A 21,807-nucleotide genomic window follows, 5' to 3' on the forward strand; every position below is an offset into this window, starting at 1 on the left:
ACTTTCATAACATCCTGTGGTGCAGTATCAGTTCAGTAATGCTCCAATAATAGGTGAAAATGCTTTCCGAGAAACAGAAACAGCATACAGAGAAACGGAAATCTGAGTATTACACAGGCAGGGCAATGACTAATAGCAGACAGTAATGAATAAAAAATGTAGAATGTAACTGTTTAACGATTTTCTGCAACAATTTATCGTCAGATCCTACGAACAGCCGAAACAGATTCCCATAAGCAATCATTGACAACCGCAAAGTTCGCACTACGTCGCTCTCAATGGGAGATTCCTCGCACGCAGCATCCTGGGTAATGTAGTAAAACAATATGGCGTTACTATCATGTAGTACCATTAAGACAGACAATTTTTATTGATTTATGTATTTGTTATGTAGCTGAGGAAAGTGAGTAATGGAAAGGAGAAACATTCAACTACTTTGATGCATGTACTTGTGATCTTTTCTTTAACTGTAAATGATGGAAATTTTGTAGTGGATTAAACGTCATTTGATGAATGTAAATAAGCCAAATACGTATTTGATCTTATTTTCGTAGTTTGCAGATAGCTCTAGTTATTTTTTCTGTGCGTTACCAGAAAGCCCTGGATACATAGTTTTCCCTCAAAACAGATTAATAATTTCTTGTTTCAACTTCACGAAAATGACTGTTCTCACTTTGGTAGATGTAATTCTTCAACACAACTGTGTAGTAAATATGCACTATTTAGTATCACTAAATTATGCAGTACCAGTAAGAAGTAATTGGATTCAGCCCTACTACATAATACATTATTTCATTTTATTCGTTACAGTCATTTGCATACGCACATACTGTACGCCTTAAATCATGCACGAGAAGTCGCGGGGCTGGATAACCTAGCAAGTAAGTATGGAGACGTATAAATTTGACTTACAGTGTAACGTGTAACTCGAAATTGATTCCTGTACATTAAAAGTTAAGATAACGGAACAACTAATTTTTAGAATGCAAGTACAAAACTTCACGGTGATTTTTGGAGCACATACGTCCCTACTTTAGATACCACAGTTTAAAAAACCCGCACTTAATGTCGATGCCGTAGAATCCACGTCTGCATTTACAACTGCAGCCACTTTTTTTATTTTTTATATTAAAGTTACATTTTCAACAATCTGCTGTGACTTTGCCTTTTAACTGTTTGCCCCTGTGCTTTCTTTTATATTTAATAAATGATTGTTACATGCATTTCCTACCTGTGATTTAGAGCCCTTCCATTCAGTCCAATAGTGCTGCTGCATAGTTCTGTGACTGGTTCTCCTGTCTCTCGCTTCACTACATTCCATGTTGCCTTAAGTCTGTTGTTGGACGTACTGATTTGGGACATTGGGTGCAGCTTCTTTGATTTTTTAATAACTTTTCTTTGTAATTTTGTGTAGTGTGCAATACCGCAGAATCCCTACTTTTTCTTTCTGAAAGATACATTCTATTTCATTTCCTTTCACAAGATATTTCAATACCTTCATTGATCCATGTTTTTTTATCTGTCTGTTTAGTGTCCTTTCTGACTAGCTTACGCGAAAGCTGTTTTCAAGTAATGATATGAATTTATCATGGAATATATTAAATTTTGTGTTAGTGTTTGTTTCATTATAAATTACATCCCATGTCATCTACTTTAAACTATTCTTAAAAACATTTGTCCTAGAGTCACTAGTTATTCTAACTGATTTCCGCTGAGGTATCCATATCGAAAGGTGCTATGTTGTTTATCCTTACTAACTGTGCTTCATGATCAGAGAGACTGTTTGTTACTGGGTAAACAATTAATTTCTTTCGTTGAGCTTCATCAAAGAAAACATTATCAATTAGAGTCCAATTGTCTTTATCCACCCACTGGTCTCACTGATGTGTAGTAAACTTTTTTTATGGGATGTATTCATTTTCATCAAGCTGTCACATTTCATTCACACCACAATCCTAGCAGTCAGTTCCTGCCTCCAGCCTTGTGAAAACTCACCCATTTTTCTCTCTCGTAATAATGCTAATCTCAGTGAATTGTTATTTTCTGATTGTTAGAAGATGGAGATTGCATTTTTCCACAATAATTAACACCTATTATATCACGAAATACAAATTCTGTAGCTAAATGAGATTGCATCTGGTCTGATTCAGAACATTATTTTGGTATATGCACCAAACATACCTGAAGTGGGTGTGAAATTCTGCTTGAAGTACCACAGTGGTTTCTGCTAACTGTGCCTCTTGAAATGGTTGTATCAGTTGTGTACCCAACAAAGTAAAAATCTATGTCTTATTACCTTATTGTTTGGTATATGTGGAGTTTTTCCCTGATGATGATGATGATGATACAAACTTTGGGACCAGTGTAGCAGGGGATACAACCCGTCGGCTTTGGACAATGACGTCACAAGTCGCCAATCGAGAAGCGATTCTTCTTAGTGTTGTAGCCCCCTTCAGTGGCTGATAAGTGTTTTTTGGCTTTTTTTAAAAAAAATCTCACGAGATAGAATAAACAGATCCACTTTATTAAGCAATCAGTAAAAAAACGAAACTGAAACATAACAGCAAAAGCGAAAATGGTTAACTGCTCTCTGGCGACTTGTGATGTCATTGTCCAAAGCCGACGGCTTGTATCCCCTGCTACACTAGACCCCAAACTTTCAGGAATGTTGGAGGATGACAAATACAGCAATCTAAAATAAAGACAATCGAGTTATAAGTTAAAAGGCTGAATATTTTGTATCATATGCAAGCAGTCGAATACATTGGCCAGTGTATAATTGTTTGAGGTAATAAATTGATTTTTAATGGATGTAGGTGCTAACTCTGCTTAGGTAGATATATTTGCGTAGTTTATTTATGTGATGCTATTGAAATGATGTGTGTGTACAGCTTGATAATAAATGTTGATGCATGCTGGCCAGTTTCAGAATAGTAAACATCTCAGTAGCTTAAATAGGTCATTACTGCTTCTCATGTTACAAGAGAACCAGAGATGTAACAAGAAAGTAAATATATGTTTCTACAGTCATCCTCATGCTATAAGGATTAAACTGAGTAATTATCTATAGGTAGGAGATAGTATAGAAGAAATCATTTTAGCTAAAATTTAAAATTTATTGTGTAACTCATCAGATTTCTTCCATGTTAACCAGCATCATGTGAAACGTGGCTCGCGCTTTTCTTATGTTACATTCTGTAAGCCGTGGATCAAGACAATAGGGAGGATCTGGTATTTCAGACTCCAAAAACTATGTGACTCAGTACCAAACCAACGTTTATTGACAAAAGTATGGCGATTTAAAGTATCAAACAATATTTATGATCGGATTGAGGATTTCTTGGTAGGAAGGATGCAGAACGTTATCTGGGATGGAGGGTCATAGATGAGTAGCAGTAGCTTTTCATTTTTTGTGTTTATGATCTGGCAGTCTGTATTTATAGTAACTTAGACTTTTCGCAGATGATTCAGTTATTTACAATGAAATTCTATTTGAGATAAGCTGCAAAAATATCAAGTCAAATCTTGATCAAATTTTATTTGAATGCAACATCTTGTAACGGATATGAAATGGAATCGTCACATAGGCTCACTTGTGGGTAAAGCTGGCAGCAGACCACGTTTCATTGGCAGGACTCTGGGAAAATGTAGCCAGTATATAAAGTGCTTGTAAAACTCTTGTATGGTCCATCTTTGAGTACTGCTCAAGTGTGTGTGACCCATACCAACAGGACAGACAGAAACTACGAGACATATCCAAAGAAGGGCAGCACAAATGGTCATAGGTTTCTTTGAATCACAGGACAGTGTCATGGAATTGCTGAAAACCTGAGTAGGCGGACATTTGAACCTAAAACACCAGTTATCCTGTGGATGCTGACTTACAAAGTTTCAAAAACAAATATTTAATGAAGAATCTAGAAATGTTCTTCATTCGTGATGTATCACTCACTTTGTTAGAAATTAAAAAGACAGTCAGTATTAAAGTTGCACTTGGGGGCATTTAAGCATTCACTTTTCCCACACTCTATAGTCAGTTGGAACGAGAAGAAACACTAATGTAATACAGTTAAGTACCCTCTGCCATGCACTTTCAGAGTGTGTGTATATAGATGTAGACTTTTTGTGGTTTCATATTGAATTCCTTTCTGTGTTGCTGGTAGCTTAAGTGATGAGTAGCTAAGGGTTTTTTTCCCCTTAGTGTTGTAACTGTGAATGTTACCGTTTACTTCAAATTCCAGTGGGTTATTTATGACATATTGTTAGCAGATACATATATAATGTAGAGATATAGTTAGAATGCCTAACTTCTTGGGAGACGCCAATGGGATTACTATGGGAGAATTCCACAAATTATTCTCACATCATTTTTGTGCAATGAGTACTGTCTTCCTAAGCAGTGAGTTACCAGGAAATCGTGGTGTAAGACATTAATGAATGGATAAAATTTGAAGCTTTGTATCCTATTCACATGGTTCATATACTACATTGATTGTTACTTTTTTTGTTATATAGAAATGAATTTAAAAAGAAGAAGAGATGAGCACATTTACAGACAACCACTTATTATTTCTTTGAAAAACTTTACTAACAATCTCTTCTGTTACTGTCTGACAAGATTAATTATAGCATTTGTGTCTTCTGTGAAAAGTACCAACTCTGTTTGATGTGTATTAAGTGAAAAGTTGTTCACATACATAAACAGAAGGCGTGTGACAAAAACTGAACTCTTAGTTACACTTTTCAGTAGTTTCCCCAATAACTGAAATTTTCTCCCTTTCCAGAATTTATACGGCACCATTTTTTGTAAAATGTGATTTAAAGCAGTTGTTTTTAAAAGTATCAATTCCACAAAACTTTAAACTTTGTTTTAAGGAATGCCAAGATCTACAAAAATTCCTTAGATAGATCACAAAAACTACCCACTGGTGATATTTTGTCATTTGACACTTTGCTGCTGAAACAATCAAAAACTGTACAAAAGGATGTAATATTCGAGGGGAATATCACCAAATCAACTAAAAATAGCGTAGTGCCTTGTAATGCAGATGTATCTTTTTAAGTTTATGTAGGCCTTTAAAATGCAAGTGGGACTTCTGATTTTCATCAGGATGTATCCATCCTACCTGATACTAGTTTACATTAACCATAACAATTCAAAACCAGTTATAAACATCAAAACCCTTACAATAATGTCCTTTGATGTCAGAAGGGCTCACAGTCTTCTTACAAAATGAACACCACAGCTCTGCAACAGTATGTCTTTTTTTCTGTCATCTGTGGCCAGAGATATTGAATTATCACAGCTAAAGAGTTTCCTGTACTACAGCTGAGGTACACAGCTGTCTCAACAGGATGCCGGTACATGAATTCAACTCCATGCTGTTATATGACTCTAGAAGGCAGGCAGACATTTAAGTCCTAGTGAAACACCAGTTTATCAACTAAAGAATTAGAAGAGACATCATATACAAACAAGCTGTTGGAAACTGGTTTGGGCCAAGTACGCACAAAGGAGACATTCAACACATACCATATTTCTAACAAGGGAACCTCCCCATCGAACCCCCCTCAGAATTAGTTGTAAGTTGGTACAGTGTATAGGCCTTGAAAAACTGAACACAGATCAATCGAGAAAACAGGAAGAAGTTGTGTGGACTATGAAAAAATAAACAAAATATACAAACTGAGTAGTCCATGTGTAAGATAGGTACCATCAGGTTGCTGTAAACACATGAGCGCCGTGGTCCCGTGGTTAGCGTGTGCAGCTGCGGAACGATGGGTCTTTGGTTCAAGTCTTCCCTCGGGAGAAAATTTTAATTTTTTATTTTCAGACAATTATCAAAGTTCAGGCACTCACATATAATCAACTTCGCTCTCCAAAATTCCAGGACATGTTCAGATTTGCTTGGACATATGCTGGATTTGACAGTCTACACACGGAAAAATTTGAAAACGTTAAAAACATATGTTTTGACAGAGCACAGGCAAAACTGTGCGACTGTGAAACTGTTGCATTCATTTGTTGCAGTTTATGTGACAAACTCTTATGTTTTCACACTTTTTTGGGAGTGATTATCACATCCACAAGAAAACCTAAATTGGTCAAGGTAGAAGAATCTTTTTACCCATTCACCAAGTGTACAAGTTAGGTGGGTCGACAACATATTCCTTTCATGTGACGCACATGCCGTCACCAGTGTCGTATAGAATATATCAGACGTGTTTTCCTGTGGAAGAATCGGTTGACCTATGACCTTGCAATCAAATGTTTTCGGTTTCCATTGGACAGGCACGTCCTTTTGGCTACTAATCGCACGGTTTTGCGGTGCGCTCGCAAAACACAGACACTAAACTTATTACACTGAACAGAGACGTCAATGAACGAACGGACAGATCATAACTTTGCAAAAATAAGAAAAGTAAACTTTTCATTCTAGGGAAGATTTGAACCAAGGACATCTTGTTCCGCAGTTGTTCACGCTAACCACGGGACCATGGCGCCCCTGAACTCAGTCGCTCCTAGATGTTGCCTATCTTGCACATGGACTACTCAGTTTGTATATTTTGCTTAGTTTTTTCATAGTTCCACACAACTTCTTCCTGTTTTCTCGATTGATCTGTGTTCAGTTTTTCAAGGCCTATCCACTGTGCCAACTTATAACTAAATCTGAGGGGGGTGCGATGGGGAGGTTCCCTTGTAAGAATGGTCCAGTGGATGAGAGAAATGGGGCCAGTGGTGCCACAGTACAATGAGTCAGACACGAAATTGCACTACCTCTCAACTGGGAGACCCTGTGTTAACCAGCATGGATGAAGAGCCTTAAGTTAGCACTTGATCAGTTGTACATGAAATGGACTTTGTCCGAAGTGACATTCTTCACCACATTGCAGTATTATCTTTAGAGAAAGTTTTTCACTGGGCTCTGGCCCTCTTTCATAGTATGATAAAGCTTCTGTTTCCTCATTCATGATATTCTAATTCCATTAGTTATTCAGATTGGTTACTTTGTAGAATTCTTGCTAAATATGTGCTTTGTTAATGGCTGTAAGTGTCTGCATCTCTGTACCTCTATATATTTTGTTAGATATTTGCTTTTTCATTGGATCATTATCCAAAATTTTAGAAAACATTCTTGCCTGGAGGACAGTGACCAGTATAAAATTTTAAAAGTTGATAAGAACTGTCCCCATTGTGTTTTCAGATTTTTTATTTTTGACAGTGAGTTTTGGCTCTTTCCTTGGACTATTTTCTAGCTTACACTGCTGTAATACAGTAATAATACAGATTCAATGTGGGGGGATGAAAATATAGCAAACAACATCTAAAATATAAGCTACGAAGTATGAGGTTATACCCACTATGGCTGTTGGTGGCGGCAGATAAGCGTGAACCATAGGGTACAGTTTTCACTGCTGAATAAGGCAGCTTTGAATGACATTATATACTGTAAGCTCCACCCATCTCCACCTACAGCATTATGTCATTGGTGACCAATCATGTATGAGATATACCTAAAGGAGGCTTCAAGTCTAGGATGGGGTATGGGCTGATAAATATTGATTCTAATGAATTAGGAGAAAAACAATTATGTGGTAATTACGTTGTTTATACATATATCTGCAAAATTGGACTAAAGTAATTGTAGCGTGATGTGCTACTGCCAAGTAACGTGGCTCAATAAAACTTGGACCATACACAGAAAGGATTGCTGCAGTGTAGTGCAGAAGGTAACAGAAATATCAATGAGATTTAGAGAAATGATGCTTCTATTCAAATACAATAATTGCACTGAAACCACTAGAATTTGTGTGGTCCCCTGTACATTACAAATGGTGGGTCATGATTCTTAATTGGTTGCATGATGAGCATGATCTGTTGTGTGCTCTGAATCTGGCCCCAAGGTTGGGAAGGAATTCTTGTGCTAGGGCATTCCATTCTTCCACCAGCACCGTAGACAACTACTGGATGGTCATTGGTGCCTATGGATGTGCTGCAACACGTCTCCCACATATGCTCAATGGGACTTAAGTTGGGGCAACAGTAAGGTCAATCCATTTGCCAAATATCCTTGTATTCCAAGAGCTTCTCCACCTGCACTGTTGATGTGGTCGCACATTGTAATCCATAAAAATAAATATCCTCCCCACACCATAACTAATGGACCACTAAAACAATCATTATGGACTACCCTCTTCTGGCGAGGGGTGGGTACACATAATACACCCAGCAACATTGTCAAACATTTTTATGGATGACAACAAGAGGATATTCACTGAATGGAGTGGCCTGCCCATTCCCCGACTTGAATCCCATTGAGCACATGTGGGATGCATTGGGGATATGTATTGCACCATGTCCACATGCACCATCGAGCATCCAGCTTTAAACCGTCAGCTCCACTGATGGACGAATGGAACACCCTACCAACCTTATGGTCAGAATGGTATCACCTTGCAGAGTATCCACTGTTGTCTGTGTTCATCACACACCCTATTAAGAACCTTGTCCCACCTTGTGTACTGTTCAGGGAACCATCATGAATCACAGTTACTTCAGTCTCATTATTGTTTTTGAATAAAAGTGTCATTTCTGATTGTCTCACTGTGTATTTCTTTTAGTTACCTTCTGTACTATACTGTAGCAGTTCTTTTTATCTGTGTTCCAAGAATCTTCAAGATATGTTTCTGGGCAATGACACATCACGTGGAATTTGCTTTCTTTGCTAAGTTTTGTACATCATTGTATTTACCAGTGTCACTCAAAGGGTTAAGAACTGAACCTAGCACAATGTCAGTCTGGACACCTGTAATCTGAATTGGGGTTCTGTAGAGGCCATTGAACAATACTCAATAATTTGTTGAATAAAGAGTTTCCACAGGTGACCTCTTTTGTACTGAACTATACTTCTTTGGGATTCTTCCAATAAATCTGAATCTGGCATCTACAAAACGATGCTCATAATTGAAATTTCTGACTAGTTCCTGTCTAAAGACAGATGAATTTAAATTCTGTGTGTACTCGTGTGTGTTGTACATCTGCTTTTATCATTAATGTACCAGTTATTAATTTCCAAAGCTTATACTCGTATGTACTCACCGCACTACTCCTGTGTACTCACCACACAGTTATCATGCAGACACAAAAATCTTGTCTTTCAGAAATTTGCAATAATTTTGTGCAAACAAGAAAAATATTTATTTTGTTAGGAGTTTCTTGTTGCAATATCCCCCCATTTTACTTGAACAGATGTATCAGTATTCAGAAATTTTTGCATTAAGAACAATAATAAGTGTGTTTTAATAACAACATTTTGAGCATAATTTCTTACACAAATATTGCACAGTAATGTTTTGATAAATCTTTGTGGAGAAAAAAAAATCACTATACAAAATGTATTAAGATTATTAAGCAGGCTCCAATATGAACATTTTGTAAACATCTATTTAAAAGAATACGGACAATAGCCTTAAAGGTCTTTAGACAGGAACTAGACAGAAATTTCAATTATGAGCATTGTCTGTAGAATTTCATGCCATTTACAGATTTAATACCAGAAGAAAAAAAATGATGTGCCCTATCGTCCACTGACTCAATTTATGCCCAAGGTACAAGTGCAGTACAAAATTAAAAACTGTTTAATAACCCACTGAAGGAAATTGTGTGTGTGTGTGTGTGTGTGTGTGTGTGTGTGTGTGTGTGTGTGTGACAGATCAGTGATGATATGTGTACCATGTATGAATTTATTCATTTGCTAGCAAACCTGGCAATGCTTCATAATTGTTAAATATGTATGGAAATTGCATATACAACCTATATTCCTTGTCCCTCCCCTCTTTCTTTCTGTCTTGATGTTCAGTAGCTCTGTACATGTCCTCCGTCCCCCATTTCTCAGCGCGTAACCTCTCTTTCTCTCTCTCTCTGTCCATCTCCTCCTCACCTCTCTCACTTCTGTCTGAATGTTCAGTAGAATATTGTGTAAAAATTTGAAGTAAATTTGTCAAGATCTTTTTGAGATTTATGGTAACAACATTTCCCCTTTATATATTACATATGTATGTTGTAAATTACAAATTAATGATATGAATATAATAGAGGGAAACATTCCACGTGGGAAAAATATATCTAAAAAGAAAGATGATGAAACTTACCAAACAAAAGCGCTGGCAGGTCGATAGACACACAAACAAACACAAACATAGACACAAAATTCTAGCTTTCGCAACCTATGGTTGCCTCGTCAGGAAAGAGGGAAGGAGAAGGAAAGACAAAAGGATATGGGTTTTAAGGGAGAGGGTAAGGAGTCATTCCAAACCCGGGAGCGGAAAGACTTACCTTAGGGGGAAAAAAGGACAGGTATACACTCGCACACACACACACATATCCATCCACACATACACAGACTCAAGCAGACATTTGTAAAGGCAAAGTTGCCTTTACAAATGTCTGCTTGTGTCTGTGTATGTGTGGATGGATATGTGTGTGTGTGCGAGTGTATACCTGTCCTTTTTTCCCCCTAAGGTAAGTCTTTCCGCTCCCGGGTTTGGAATGACTCCTTACCCTCTCCCTTAAAACCCATATCCTTTTGTCTTTCCTTCTCCTTCCCTCTTTCCTGACGAGGCAACCATAGGTTGCGAAAGCTAGAATTTTGTGTCTATGTTTGTGTTTGTTTGTGTGTCTATCGACCTGCCAGCGCTTTTGTTTGGTAAGTTTCATCATCTTTCTTTTTAGATATATTGTAAATTACAAAGATATATAGCCTATGTCTGTACAAAAGTTCATTAGAGTATTCTGTAAAAACTGTAGTAAATTGGTCAAGAACTTTTCGAGATTTATAGTAACAGTATTTCCCCTTTATATATTACATATGTATTATCTAAAAACAAAGATGATTTGACTTACCAAATGAAAGTGCTGGCAGGTCGACAGACACACAAACAACCACAAACATACACACAAAATTCAAGCTTTCGCAACAAACTGTTGCCTCATCAGGAAAGAGGGAAGGAGAGGGAAAGACGAAAGGAAATGGGTTTTAAGGGAGAGGGTAAGGAGTCATTCCAATCCCGGGAGCGGAAAGACTTACCTTAGGGGGGAAAAAGGACGGGTATACACTCGCACACACACACATATCCATGTACGGATATGTGTGTGTGTGCGAGTGTATACCCATCCTTTTTCCCCCCTAAGGTAAGTCTTTCCGCTCCCGGGATTGGAATGACTCCTTACCCTCTCCCTTAAAACCCACTTCCTTTCGTCTTTCCCTCTCCTCCCTCTTTCCTGATGAGGCAACAGTTTGTTGCGAAAGCTTGAATTTTGTGTGTATGTTTGTGGTTGTTTGTGTGTCTGTCGACCTGCCAGCACTTTCATTTGGTAAGTCAAATCATCTTTGTTTTTAGATATATATTTCCTACGTGGAATGTTTCCCTCTATTATTACATATGTATTATATATACAGCTGTCAAACTCAACATAAAATATTTTATTATTTTCTTTTTCATACCAAAAATACCATTACCAGCCACAATTACGAACACAACAGGGGGGGGATTTCAGGCCGTTCTGAAGTGGTGATCTTTCACAATTGATTTTAATTTCAGCCTCGTCTGGTGGATTTTCCAAAACTTTTCTTTCATACAACCTTGTCTTGAAAATTATGAACACAGCAATGACAAAAATTAACAGAATCTGTCGAGCCATTCTTAATCAACTATATTTTGTACAAGCTGTAATTGATTGTAATTTCTGACCTTTCCATTGAATTTTCCAAAAAAATTCTGTCATACAAACCTTGTCCTGACAATACCTAAAACAACAACAACAACAACAACATCGACCAAATTGGTCAAGCCATTCTCAGGTGATGACTTTTCATATATGTGGCAATGGATTTTTTATTTATATAGATTTACTCGTCAATAGACTATTTACAACCATGGTATTGGACATGTCAGAAACATTACAGAAATATACATACATATAAAATATTAACAAAATACGATAGGATAGTTGAGTATAGGGCACAAAATCGGCTGTGGCCTAATCAAAGGAACCACTTCAGCATTCACCTTAATGACAAGGGGAAATCTTGGAAAACCCAAGTCAGGATGACTGTATGGGGTAGAAACAGTGGTCCTCCTGAAAGGGAGTCCAGTATATTAAAACTGCACTGAATTAAAATAAGTTTTCCCTCAATCAAGGAAAAAATCTGAGTAATTCAGTGGCAGCAGTGTGACGACCCACAGGTATTGACCAAACATTTGTTTTATAAGACAGGGATTACTTAGTCCAACAAGAGGGGAGAATAGGAGGAAATGAAGCGAATTTCAAACTATATGCTGGACTCAGACTCAAACCTGGAACCGCACATTCTGCTGTTAGTGGTCAACATTTGTGTCCTCCGCCTGGCAAACACTTTTAATATGTTCCAAAGTTACAACACAAGGTGCATTGTGCTGCAGAGTGAAGAATTCGTGGTGTAAACAACCACAAGGCTGTGCCTAAGCCATTTGTTCAAGGAAACCTTTTTTAAAAGAATGCTGATCCTGCTGGTATGTGGGGGAGCTCGTGTTTTCTGGGAGCTAGAAAGGAGGTGCTGACAATTGGAGCTGTTTGGGCGGGCCTTGAGTTGTGCTTGGGTCGGACAGTCAGAGAGAGTATTGCATGTGAAAAGCAAGGTTTCCAGTTAAGGTCCCACTCTGACATACAGTTTGCAATTTCTCAGGAAGTTTGAAAACAGTTCATACTCCACTGCAAGTGAAAGATTCATTATGGAGGGCTAAAATAGCATTAAATTGAGCATCAACAGTCATTCTGGTTCAAGGGTAATACAATAGGGGCAAGTTGATAGGGAGTCAACACTTGCTAATTTTGCTTCCTCTAGTCCTTGCCAAAATTGTTTTGTGTAACTTTTTTGTATGTGTGCATGGCTGCTGTTTATAGGTCATTAGCTTTAGGATTTTTTAATAATATTTTGTTAAACTTCTAATTTGATAGAAACAATCAGCTACCTATCAGTATGCCACATATTTAGTAGCATATAGTTTTCTATATGTATACAACTGTTGCACAAATGGCACGTTCCATGTTGTCATGTGTATCGAGAATATCCTTGGAGAGATGTTGGCTGGATATTGCTGATCATAGAAAAAGTGGAGTAGCCTGTATTTTTGGTCAAAACAGTGTCATACTTTTTCACTACCATTTGCCCAATATTACTGAGGTCAATCATCCTGCAATTGGCATTCAACAATTTCTGACAGTTTTTGCAAAAGCAACCAGATTATAGGTTTGGTGAAATCATTTTGTGCCTATCATACTGAAGCTTAAGATTCTGTTGGAAATTAAATAAACACCGATTCCATGGCATGAAAATGTTCATTATAAAAATTGACAGCTTCGGTCCATGCACACCACACCACGTTAGGATAAGCTCGGGCAGCAATGCTTGGTTCAGCAGCAGTTCTCTATATGGCAACACACACTGCAGAGATTTGATAAACACTATCTTAGTGTATGAAATTATTTTATGTACTTGTGGACAGCTGCCAACACTTCTTCGGTGATACACTGCAGTGCATGGACCAGACTGGTGAAGTGGATTAAATGCAGATAGAATATGTGAAGTGCAGTTGCCACTTTCAGTATGAAGGTCACAGCATCTAAATACATGACAAGAACTTTTTATACTCGGACTCGCCCAAGCCCTAGCAATTTAAGACTGTCATTCACAAAATGAGCTACTGTTGAAGGATTTGTGCGTTACAACACTTCACAGGATATCGGCACTGGCTTTGACAATTCTTCTCAGATGAGGTTGCTGTTGAAACATCTAAATATATCTTCTGCATCGTTGAAAACTATCCAGCAGTTTTTCCTTATTGTCAGTTCACCAGGAACCTGTTACCCACAGCACTTTCATAGAAATGCACAGTATTCAGACACTTGAAACTCGTACCATGACATGATTGCAGCAACAGTAGTGGAGCGCACACCATGGAAAAAATTATTTGAGGAGTTTAAAGCCTTTTGCGCCTGCATCACTAAAATTCATTTTTTAGAAGATTGAATCGCTTTGTTCTTTATGTGCTGTTTGTGTACATGTTGCTGAAGTTGGGCCTTCATAATACATCCGATCTGCTTATTGCATGCTTGGCATAAAACAGTCTCTCCGCTTGGCATAAAACAGTCTCTCCATCAGTACTGAAAGATCATCCTTCGAGACTAAAGATCTTAATTTAGATGATAATTTTGATACGACAGGAGGCGGCATGAACATAGTCATGAACTCTTAAGAAGCACTATTTAGCAAAATTTTCTTGGCACCCACACTCCTTAGTTCTGCTGAATCTGTAGAAGTTGCTAGCAGATGGAAAACTTTCGACTGCTAGTCTTTTGTTTGCCCCATTACCAATCTCGACAGTACATGAAGCCCTTCACTACACACAATAATGGCTACGGCAGTGTTACACGTAGTATTATTATTGTATCTGCTTTGCTTTTTTAGAACTGAAATTCCAAATTGTGGAAAATTTAGCAGAAACATGCCCTTCATAATTCAATTCAAAGTGCAGTTAACTCTGTTGTATTGCATTATAATGCGATTTTGAAGATAATTTACTTCCTGTCATTAACTTTTATGGTATGTTTGATTTGGATGTTTTTTTAGGGAGCAGAGATGGTCAGAAGGGTAAAAAAGTGATAATATGTAATTTTACATAATGTAAAGTTAAAATATGTAAATAGATGTAATCATAGTGAAATACGTAAAAATACATGATGATACGATGAAATATATCCAAGCTGGCAAATAATTCATGAACATTTACCATTTTTACATGCATAGGAGGGAAGGAACCAAATATGTAATATAAAAATCTAGGTTCTATTGATGGTATTAACAACTTGCAACAATGGCTGAAACACTGGTCTGCAAAACATGGTGAAGCAGTCACATACCTAGAAAAGATTTGATGAAGGAGATGGTGGGCACAGAAATCCATGCTCACATTCTCAAGTTGTTTACTGTAAGACATGGGTGACTAGAAACTGTCACCAAAGACAGTTTGCATAATGAACAGTTCAGCCTTGAGTAAGTAACATTGTTGGAGGAAACAATTTGATCTTATGCCTGTAGGTCAGTGAGAGAGTTTTATTGTGTTAATTGAAGAAAGTTAGAAATAATGGAGGAAACAGATTAATGACATTCTATCTGTAAATGGTCCACATACATCCAATCAGACGTTGATAAGATTTCGTAGTGGTGCAAATATGTAGAAATATCAAATTGTTTACATCAGAAAATACAGAAAAGTAGTATCCTATGACGACAATATCAATGACTCCCAGTTGGAATCAGCCAATTTATACAAATACCCGGGTGTAATTTTTGTGGGGATATGAAACTGGATGATTACATTAGCTGAGAACTAGGTAAAGCTGACAGCAGATTATGGTTTATTGGCAGCATACCGAGAAAAGAGAGAGTGTTTACAAAAGCTTGTGCATCCCATCTTAGAGTATTGCTCATACATGTGGGACCCATACCAGGACTAATAGGGGATATTGAATGCATACAAAGGACAGTATGAGTGGTCACAGATTTGCTTGACACACAGGAGAGCTTTATGAAAGTGCTGAAAAATCTGATTTGAAAGACGCTTTAAGATAGATTCTGACTATCCCGCAAAAGCCTTACAAACTTTCAAGAACCAGTTTTAAGTGAAGAATCTAGAGATATACTTCAGCCCCTTATGCACCACTCTTGAAGGAATTGTAAAGATATGATTACACTAATTATAGCACACACAGAGGCATTTAAGCAGTCATTTTTCCTGCACTTCATATGCAATTGGAATGAGAAGCAGTTCTGTTTGTTGTACAATGCTAAGTGTCTTCTGTCATGCCCTTCACACAGAAGTTTGCAGAATTTGTATGTAGATGTAGAAAGCTCAGTAACAGATAAAAATGCAATATAAACAAATACCAAAATTGTGTTATCCATAAATTGAACAATATATATTTATTAAAAATTTCTGTTTATAGTAGAGAGGACATTGAAATGAGCTTCCTTGGCAGATTAAAAATGTTTCCTGATACAGGGACTCGCCCCCCCCCCCCCCCCCCCCCCCCCCGAAATAGTATGAGACCGGTACCCTTAAATGGCAGTTGGTGAAATTATGAATTGTGATCAAATAGTTGATTTGGTTGATTGTTGTCTACGAGGAACAAAAATATATATTCAGGTACCAGTTTGGTATATAGTTTTAATCTGTTAGAAAAGTTTGGTCATGGCCGAGGTGCATTTACTGAGTACAAAGCAAGATAAGAAATCCACTTATCACTACCTAGTGTTCAACAGTAATTTGTAAAAGACAATGAGTGAAGTAAAATTGGAAGAAGGGAGAGCAGAGTTGTTTGTTTGATGACTACATCACATTTCTTGTTGAGAGTAAGAATCACCAGAAGAAATATTGAATGGAATATATAGTCAAGATTGTGAAGAATTAGTGTTGATGGTAAATTAAGGACTGAGTGTCATTCTGGGGAGATATATGAGTTGGAACTACTGTCAGAACAACACAGTTGAGGCAAGGAAGATTCACTGAAAAATTGTAATAAATTCTATGAGCTAGGAAGTGATTTCAACTATGAAAGAGGAGCTGCTTGCCAGTCATTAAAGAGGAAAATAGTGCAGACAGAGAAAACTTTTTTTTGGCAGATATATTTCCAATTTTGAAGAGTGAAATGCGAAGCAGTTGCTACTTTCTGAAGCTGCTTGTATGAATTTTGGCACAGTTTATGGGCTATAGATGACTATAAATTCTAAGTGCAGTGACTATGAGATTATTTAGAGCAGTGGTTCTCAACCTGTGGATAATTACCCCAAGGCGCAAAAACTAAACAACTCGATTCTGTTTCAGTTATGAAACTAAATTATTTTCAGTCGATCATTGCCATTATCACAATTGTGTAAGACTCATATATTGATTATATAAGTTATCAATAATTCCTTTTTTCAATTAGTAGCATTAATGCAGTGGAGGTTATAAGTTCCTCATGTAGTCAACCCACTGCACAAGGTGTGCTTTGTTGTGTACATCACTGATGATAAAAGTGAGACGTATGCGTAACAAATGCTAAATATCTCAAGAAAATATCTTCTCCAAGTTGTAGATAGTAACTGCAGCAGTACAGAAATTGCTTCATCACTTGCTTCGAAACAGATATATGAATTAATTAACAGCACGACACAGCAGTAACTATGTAAAGGCACAAAGCATTAGCAGGCTGAAGTCTTCCAATTTCTGCCAGTTCAAAAGTAAGGGGGTGCAGCAATCAGCTGATTTACAAACAGTAAGTATAGTGCAAGCATTTTAAATAGGGTTGCAGTGTGCAGGTCGAGCTAGTGCCACAATGGAGAGGAGTAATGCAGGGGAATTGTATTTTGTAACAAGTGGCTATTATCAAGATGGATAGTTAGCTTTCTTATCTGAGGAGTTGTGGGTAGCACTAGCAGTGCACCACGAATTTCTTCATCATTCATTCTTTTTTTTTTTTTAAACACACACACACACACACACACACACACACACACACACACACACACACACACACACACAAACAAACAAAATAACATTCATATTTCATCATTTTGAAAATAAAAGTATCCAAGACAAGTCTGTCATTCTGCAGTTAGGTGCTAGAGTTTATAGATGGTGTTTGTGTGTGTGTTTGGGGGGGGGGGGGGGGGTTTACTAGCTAATGTCTAATTGCACTCGTGGGTAAGGGTCTAAGAAAGTTTGGGAACCAATGATTTAGAGGAAGGGTTAGGAAATATCCAGCAAATAAGGGAATCAATAACTCCTTGTAATGCTGGTCCACAGTCTCTATAAAGTCTTTTACCTATGTCATTTACAATTTCTAGCTGTAACAGTTTTTATTATGCTGTTGTTATTTTGTCCCATGGACTATTCTCAAGGACATGGTTATTTTTAACCTATTTTTATGCCATAATATGACATAGAACCTTATGCATGACAGTGGCACAAGGACCAAAAATGCAGTGCACAGTCATGGCCAAAAGCAAATGATGACATCACTGAAGAAAGCTAATATACTATCAAACCAATACAATAACAGTGTAAAATTACAGTAAAATATGAATTTCTGCTTGTGAATATTATACTTCATTGATGATGTTTTGGACGTCTAGATTGCTCTAGAAATAACCGCCATGAAATTACTATATCTCACCATGAACATTTTGAATGAACAGTCATGAATCATTTCATTGTTTTCTTTGGATCCTCACAAACATGTCACTGTCCTAAGAGTGTGTCATTTTTCAGCAGTTTCTTTGAGTCCTGTGTGGCTCTTTGCAAAAATATTCAGACAGCTATTTATCTTGCTAGGCAGTGTTACCTGCAAGAGAATGTTAACTGTAGCTACTTTGCAGTGTCCTTGAAGGCATATATAAGTGATTTGCCACTCTTCTTCCGGGCTACATGATGTAGATTAAACTGATCATTCTATACAGACTTATTTAGGTTTCACATTGGACCCAGTGAGTGATTCAGTCTGTCTTTTATTGTGAACTTGTTAAAGTCACAGCTTCAGTTTGCACACAGGTTGTCACTGAATTCTGAAAGAAATGTAATCTAGTGTGGCAGTTGTAGTTATCTTAAGAGAATATGAAGCTTGTTTTTAGAAGAAGTACTAAGTTTTTCAGTCATCTTTGGAGTAATAGTAGCTTTAATGCAATTCTTTTTTCTCACATTGGCTTATCTTGCAGGTATGTGCTATGTGCTTCTGAATTTAGGAGGTCACTATTAAACTTATTGGTCTGGGTTGTCGTTGATTGTTATATTTACAAATATCCAATTTAATCCATTGTGATATGTTTACATAACATTCATTATAATGCTTTGACAGGATATTCTGGTGATGTCATCCATGAAGTTGGAATAGCAGCATTTTTGTGCAATAATTTCTTTTTACAAGGTAGTTTGGATTCCATGTCAGTAATTTGAAATTTGGAAAATATTCTTCTTCCATTGCCTCTCAGTGTTTCTTCAGTTGAGAGATAACAGCATGCCCTGAGGGTATTTTTGTTCTGTCATTGCAGTGACAAGAAAATGAGTTTTTTTTTCACCTGATGCAGTTCGCTTTTTTGAGGTAAAGCATCATCCGTGGTCTGTAATTAAAGATATTTACAATTTAATTAAGATCAAAAAACAGTTTGTTAATAATATGTTGCTTTTTACTTATATTGATTTCCGCTTGGTTTCTCGGCTACATTGGGAAATCCTGTCTGCTGTGAGGTTTCGATGTAAGCTGACAATATATGATTGTGAAATATTTGTGTGATTTATAGCAATTAATGAAGTACAGCAATTAGTGAAGCATATGTTGAGTGTCCTGTCATACATTTGTTATTACAATAACTGCATCAAAATGTATTTAATACTTGTGGCAGACTAAATAGAAAGAAATATTAAAAATCTTGAAACTTTTATTTTTTGTGCCTAAGTGACAGTACCATTCTCTTTTTACTAATAGAGAATATCTTTGAAGAATTCTTTTAATGTAAGTTACTGCAAAATTTTAAAGGCTAATGTTGTCCATTTACTTCCTTATAAGAAGTCAGTGTGGAGCTCTGTTTAGTTATTTCTGCTTTCTCTTACTACTGTGATAATTGTAACCTAGTAAATATGTATTAGTTTTTTTCTTTTTTACCTAAAAATCTTAATAAATATGTGTCTTTCTTTTAATATACACCTTCAGAACCTTTTGATTCATGGTGCTAAACACTTACAGTGACACTTTGGTTTAACTACTTGGCACGTTCCACCTGATTAAATGCTGTATCATTGCCCCTGCAGTTATATTATATACAAGTATTTTTCACAGATGACTTGAGGGGGAACGATGGAGTCACCGCCTACCTGCTCTACGTGGTCAGAAGTATTTCCAACAAGCGACGACAGTGGACTGCTGCTGACCAGTGGGCACAGTGGCTCCATCTCCAGTGGCAGTGGTGGTGGCCAGTTGCCACTCGAGGTAAGCGACAAAACTTGAGATCCGCAAATCAGAAGACTATTACCGTGTTAATCAGTTTTCAAAACTTGATGTCTTTCAGCTCCTCGAGAGCGACGGAGAAGAAAAGTCTCTTTCGCAAGATGACTCCCTGGACTACTCGGACGGCATGTGTGGAGAGAATTTCAATACACTGAAGAAAGGTCCTGGCTGGCCTGACCTTCCGGGGGATGGCTGCAAACATGTGATACCTATCGATCCCCCACCAGAATTTCAGGACAGCCCTCCAGAATCACTACTGAAGTTTGAGCGATGTCTGGAAAGGTTTGCATTGCGCCTTGTGGCTGCCGTTTTAGAAGAAGCACTTCGTGTGTCTTCCAAATCTGTGGTGCATCCGGAAAGTGTGAAACATGACAACAGTCCAAAGAAGGTGCAAGTGACGAATGTCCAGCAGCAGTTCCGCAGTCGAGCGCGGCTGTGTTGGACCCCTGAACTGCTTGCATTCAGCCCCTGTCACCGGCCCAGTTCTCGAAGTTCACTTTCATCTTCGCGGCTATCCAGCTCACACAATTCATTATCGGTTCCCGCAGCAAATCGTGCCGACGATTCGAGCTTCATCACTTCTGCTATGTCACATGATGTTCTCACTGCTGGTGACATCAGTGATGTGTATAATGTGCCGTTTGATAGTGACATATACGCGGTACCTGTAGACGTGGTGCGCCCCGAAGTGAGAGTACCACCCAGTAGGCCCAAGCGACACCATCGGAAACCGCGAAGAAGACACACCTCATCATCTGGAGTAGGTAGTGCAAAGTGTGCACCTGGCAACACTGGCTGTAGAAGTGGAAAGCCCACACCCCCTGTGAGTGTGTGCTCAGGAGGGGGATCTGGAGGCGGCAGCAAACGGCACAGTGTTCCTGGTACATCAAAACGTCGAGTTGCCGAGCCCGTCCACATGACTCTCCACGAAGTGAGGCAGTACTTACAGAATTTGTATTCCAGTTCTAGTGACTCTTCAGAAAACAGGCCCATTGCAAAACACCGTCAGACTGGCAACACTGCTCCTTCAGTTACAAATACATTAGGAACTGTTTCTGGGAGTACCACAGATGCTGCTGATATTAGGAGAAATAAAAAGAACAATTTTGTAATAAATATTAAAAATAAGAAAGCCAAAGAATCATGTGATATTGTTCAGGACAGGGGAAATATTAAAAATGAAAATTCTGTTTGTGAAAAGGAAAAACAAAAGAAATCATCTGGTAGACATAGCTTTACAATGAGCTTGAAGCAAACACTTTGCAACATATTTAGATTTCGAAAATTTTCCTCGCCTGACCGCAGTGTGATCAAGCGGGAACCTGTTGCACAACAACCGAAGCCTTCAGTTGAACCTTGCAAGATATCTAATGGCACGGTTAATTTGGAAGGAAAACCACCGTTCCTTAGACGGGCTCTTCCACCGCTTCCAGCTGTAACATCAAATGATCCTTCAGAAACAAATGGCGCAATGGATGCAACACCATTGCCCTCTCCCGATGATGGACAGTTAATAAATGATGATGATGATGATGTGGAAATTGCAGGAGAAGAGTTGAGCATGGACTTTGCTTCCAGTATAGAAAAAGTGAAAGATGTAAGTATACTTACATTCTAATAATACATTTTGATGTGTGATAAGATAATCCGTGATTCTCGTTTGCTTCGATTTCAACTGCATTTCTCATGATTTTTATTTTAGTTAATAATTGTAGTCAAAAAATGGA

General features: G+C 37.8%; 1 protein-coding gene across 3 annotated transcripts in view; it reads left to right on the forward strand.

Moving 5' to 3' along the window:
- Positions 1–315: 315 nt before the first annotated feature.
- The window catches only part of LOC124794878, a 79,210-nt gene continuing 57,718 nt past the window's right edge, over positions 316–21,807 (forward strand). Inside the window, exons 1-4 of one of the 3 annotated variants that reach the window (XM_047258562.1) lie at positions 316–403; positions 811–881; positions 19,913–20,062; positions 20,118–21,677. In XM_047258562.1, the coding sequence (XP_047114518.1) occupies positions 19,931–20,062; positions 20,118–21,677 (1,692 nt within the window). In that variant the 5' untranslated portion in view covers positions 316–403; positions 811–881; positions 19,913–19,930. Of the gene's footprint in view, positions 516–810; positions 882–19,912; positions 20,063–20,117; positions 21,678–21,807 lie in introns of all 3 variants that reach the window. The other 2 variants (XM_047258564.1, XM_047258563.1) reach the window with 2 other exon arrangements.

This window comes from Schistocerca piceifrons, chromosome 4, assembly GCF_021461385.2.
Source record: "Schistocerca piceifrons isolate TAMUIC-IGC-003096 chromosome 4, iqSchPice1.1, whole genome shotgun sequence".
Lineage (NCBI taxonomy): Eukaryota > Metazoa > Arthropoda > Insecta > Orthoptera > Acrididae > Schistocerca > Schistocerca piceifrons.